At 33.3% G+C, this 4,910-nt stretch overlaps 1 protein-coding gene across 1 annotated transcript in view; it reads left to right on the plus strand.

Annotated features, from left to right (window-relative positions):
• Positions 1–4,910, plus strand: part of LOC144972787 (acid phosphatase type 7-like) — a 20,096-nt gene that overhangs the window by 3,069 nt on the left and 12,117 nt on the right. The window contains exon 2 of the mRNA XM_078914416.1: positions 2,148–2,348. Within this exon, the coding sequence (XP_078770542.1) occupies positions 2,148–2,348 (201 nt within the window). The remainder of the gene's footprint in view (positions 1–2,147; positions 2,349–4,910) is intronic.

Consider the following 4,910-nt stretch of genomic DNA (forward strand, 5'->3'; position numbering starts at 1 on the left):
TGTCTTAAAATAATAATAGAGAACTGAGTGACGTCAATTTCGCTCCATCTGCAATATATGAGTATGCACCTCATGGCGCACAAATGAGACTTGAGACAATTGTGCGCTGCAAAGCGAACAAAGCAGTAATGTATGAGAATGGAGCTACAATGTATTGATGTAGACAAAAGCTGTAATGTTCGAGAATGGAGCTACAATGTATTGATGTAGACAGAAGTTGTAATGTACAAGAATGGATCTACAATGTATTGATGTAGACAAAAGCTGTAATATACGAGAATGGAGCTACAATGTATTGATGTAGACAGAAGCTGTAATGTACAAGAATGGAGCTACAATAATGTAGTCTCGTCATTAAAAATAACACTGAAAAATTAAAACTTTTACTAGTCCTCTTAACGAGCATTGTTTTGGTTTTTGTTGCTGGGTTTTTTTTCTTCTGTGGTTTGTCTGTTTTGTCCTTTTTTTTGGGGAGGGGGGGGGGGGGTTGTTTTAGTTTTTAGCTTGATAATCGACTCAGGTCAGGTTCACGGATATTAATGGTATCAAAATCAAATCCTCTGTGTTAAAAGTGCACTTGCTATCAATGATTTTGATATCGTATCAAACATGACGTTGGCAAAATGAAACCGAACGCATTTTGACTGAATTCATCTACACGTTGCATACAAGCCTTTCTCATTTACCGAACAAGATATTATGGTCTTAGAAATAAAACGATAATGTTTATTATTTATCAGTGAGGCAATATCAAAAAAGAAAAAATGAGGTCAACCACTATAGGCAGTGCATATGACCGTGATTTGACGAATGTATAATTGTATAATTTATCCCAAGGCATTAAGTTAAATATTTTTTGACAAGTTGAGAATTACTATTATTATTATTATTATTATTATTATTATTATTATTTTATTATTATTTATTATTATTATTATTTTATTATTATTATTTTTATTATTATTATTATTATTATTATTATTATTATTATTATTATTTATTATTATTATTATATTATTATTATTATAATATACCTAATGTATTTAAATCGTGCCAATCGCTTACATTAGGTGAAACCATATAAAAGTTACATCAGAAAAAGCATCGAAATTAGGCGGTATCAGATTATTTTGATTCGACTATTGGTTTCATCCCAAAGGATAATTATTTGATTAAATTATAATGAATAAGTAGTAAGGGCAGCGTGGCTCAGTGGTACAGTCCCTGCTTCGTACCCGAAAGGTACCAAATTCGAATACGCGTTGCACTTTTCGGCCTTGAGCAAGTCACCTCGCCTTAGCTCAATTTGCGGCGCTGCACTGCGGTTGACGCCTTGTTTTTCCAGTTTTCCCCTGGAATAGACCCAAGATAAATGTTCCCCTATGGGATGAATAAAGGGAATTTTATTATTATTTTTATTATTATCATTATTATTATTAATAATAACAGTATCCTCCATTCTTACCAACATCAGTCGTAATTCAGAAATAATTTTTAAACTATGTAGACGTCTATTTTATGAAAATGCACATTTTTGCGATAGGATTTTACGAAATATGTTTTGGTGCTTGAAGTTGATGGAAAGGAAGTTTGTCAGGTATCTTCCAGGTTTTACATTCAACCAAGATATGGGCGAGTCTGATTTGTTTGATGTGAGACATTAAAGTTTGGAACGGCTTATCTATTAAGTTCAAATCGTCATATATATTGCAATATGGATCAGGCAACTAGGTGCTTGTCATCATCATCATCATCATCATCATGATCATCATCATCATCATCATCATCATCATCATCACCATCATCATCATCATCACACTATCACCATTATCATCATCACCATCACCAAGGTCATTATCTCATTAAAATGTTTATCTTTGGTAAAAAGTCTTTAAAATATTTACAGACCGCTGTTTTAACCGATAGTCACTAATTAAGCACAGATGTATGGATATTGATGATATGCGTTTAGGTAAAGCACTAACAATATCCGCCAGCCATATATAATATATAGACACAAAAAACTAGTTGTAACCTTGAACGTTGATAATCTGATTGATATAATTTAAGATAACTTATCATCAAAATGGTTGTCTTAAAATAATAATAGATAACTGAGTGACGTCAATTTCGCTCCATCTCCCCAGGCTCTTCAGATCAAATGACAATAGTATGGAACACTGTAAACGACACGCAAGACAGCCGCGTTCTTTACGGGAAGAACAGACGTGCCTTGATCCAAGAAACAGTTGGAACAAGGTCCAAATTTGTTGATGGGGGTTCAGAGAGGAGAGTCCAATTTGTACACACCGTCATACTCTCGGGTCTAGATTCTGACACAGTTTACCGTGAGTTTGACATTTTTTTCTTTTAAAGTCACAAATATAACAATCAAAATATCGCAATTGTTCTGTGCCTTGATCACACACACACACACACACACACACACACACACACACACACACATACTTACTTCCTCTTTTTTTCCTTTTATTATCTTTAAAATGTAACCACGCCCTTAAATTCAATTATATCCAACATGAACAGTGCAATTATATTCACAAGATTTATTTTTAATTATTTCTTTTTAGTATGACGAAAGGAAAAACATGTTCTGGTCAATAATAATAATATTAATAATAATAATAATAATAATAAAATAATAATTATTAATAATAAATAATATGTTAAAAATAATAAAAAAATAATAAAAATAATAATAATAATAAAATAATAATAATAATAATAATGATAATAATAACAATAATGATATAATAATAATAATAATAATAATAATAATATAATAATAATAATAATAATAATAATAATAATAATAATAATATAATAATATTAATAATTGATGATAGTAATAATAATAATAATAATAAGAAGAGAAGAAGAAGAAGAAGAAGAAGAAGAAGAAGAAGAAGAAGAAGAAGAAGAAGAAGAAAGAAGAAGAAGAAGAAGAAGAAGAAGAAGAAGAAGAAGAAGAAGAAGAAGAAGAAGAAGATGAAGTTGAAGAAGAAGAAGAAGGAAGAAGAAGAAGAAGAAGAAGAAGAAGAAGAAGAAGAAGAAGAAGAAGAAGAAGAAGAAGAAGAAGAAGAAGAAGAGGATGATGGTGTGATGATGATGATGGTGATGATAATGATGATGATACATTTATACATACATACATACATCATACATACATACATCATAATACATAAATTAAAATAATACATACATACATACATACATACATACATACATACATACATACATACATACATACATACATACATACATACATACATACATACATACATACATACATACCTACATACATACATACAACCCTACATACGTGCATAAAAAAGACAGCTCATTTATTATTTAAAAGAAGAAAATTCGAGACTTAAAAAATGCTTAATTTTTTTATTTAAAAAAAAATAAATTTTACAGACTACATGGTTGGCAGCAAGCAATAGGATTTTCAAAAACTTTCTTCTTTAAGACCTGGCCTGCAGGAGAGAAACTGGAGTCCGAGGCTTGCATCTTTGGAGAAATGGGAAACCAGAACGCCCAGTCATTACCAGACTTCAAGTTGATCAGCACGGGGGATGTACGACGCCATTTTACATGTCGGTAGGTGGGAATGTGGTACACTTAAAATATATTTTTATAAAAATTGCTGAATATACGCCGTATTCTTATGGAGCTACGAGATCCATAAAGCTTTAAAAACGACAACTACTTACATTCCTGAAGATTGCGAAAGCAATCGTTTAGTTTATAAATTAAATGGATAGATTAAATAGATAGATATTTTCAATGATATTTCCCAATGTAACCCCCCCCCTCCCCCCACCCCCCCACCCCCCCCCCCCCCCCTCCCCCCCTCCCCCCCCCCCCCCCCCCCCCCCAACCCCTGTTTGTTTTCAAATCGGTAGGCAGCCACTATCAATTTTAATTCATTCTATTTAAAACTTGACATCCTATTAGTAAGACCGGGCAATTTCTAATCAAATTTTATTCATACCTCTTTTACCTGCGCATGCAAATTATTGTTTTCATTTCAGGGGATTTCGCATACGACATGGATTGGGTGAGTAAACTTAAAACTTACTGTTTTGACAAGTGAAAAACAAATTAAAATTTAATAATGCATTTTTGTTTGATTTATATTTTTCACACTGATTTTCATATGGACACAATTATGGGCTTGATTTAACATCGTTGTTATTAGGATTATCTGGCGATATAATTTTAATGTAGAATCCAATATTATGTGACTTGTAAATTAGTACATTGTACAATAGTAATTGTGCGGCTATGTGGTCTGTGGTATGACAATCAATTTTGGATCGGAAAGTCCACTGTTTAAGCCTCGCTCAGCGCATAGTTGAGTCCTTGGAAAAGGACATTTACTCAAATTGTCCTACCGTACTCAGATGTAAAATGAGTACCTGGCAATTAACAGGATTGTCTCTGTCCGAAAATAACTTTAATATCGCCTACAGGCGTCAAGTCCCTCGTACATTTTAAGTGTTGTTGTTGGCCAGGGGATCCCTTGTGAAGCGCTTTGAACACGTTTAGTAGATATTGCGCTATATAAAGGTCAAAGCTCAAGTTTAGTCACGGAAGCTTCTTGTAATATTGTAGTTGATTGTGATTACAACACAGTACTCGCTAGATCTAGCACGCGAATTCCAGCTCACTATGCAATTCGACACGTTGGAGCTGAGTGACCGAATGTAGAGGAATGAGATTAGCGGAAGAGTAGCGTCCTTGATTGGACGTCACCATAGTCTGAACGTCACCGGCGGAAAAGTTATTAGAGAGAGAACGTCATGTTGGTTGTGCGCATGCGTCTCTCGTCCTCGTTGATTGATACCTTCCATAAGCATCGGATTTTTGGCAAGCTCGGATCC

The sequence above is a fragment of the Berghia stephanieae genome, chromosome 1 (assembly GCF_034508935.2).
Source record: "Berghia stephanieae isolate SIO BIC M18660-M18661 chromosome 1, UCSD_Bste_1.3, whole genome shotgun sequence".
In the NCBI taxonomy this organism is placed as follows: domain Eukaryota; kingdom Metazoa; phylum Mollusca; class Gastropoda; order Nudibranchia; family Aeolidiidae; genus Berghia; species Berghia stephanieae.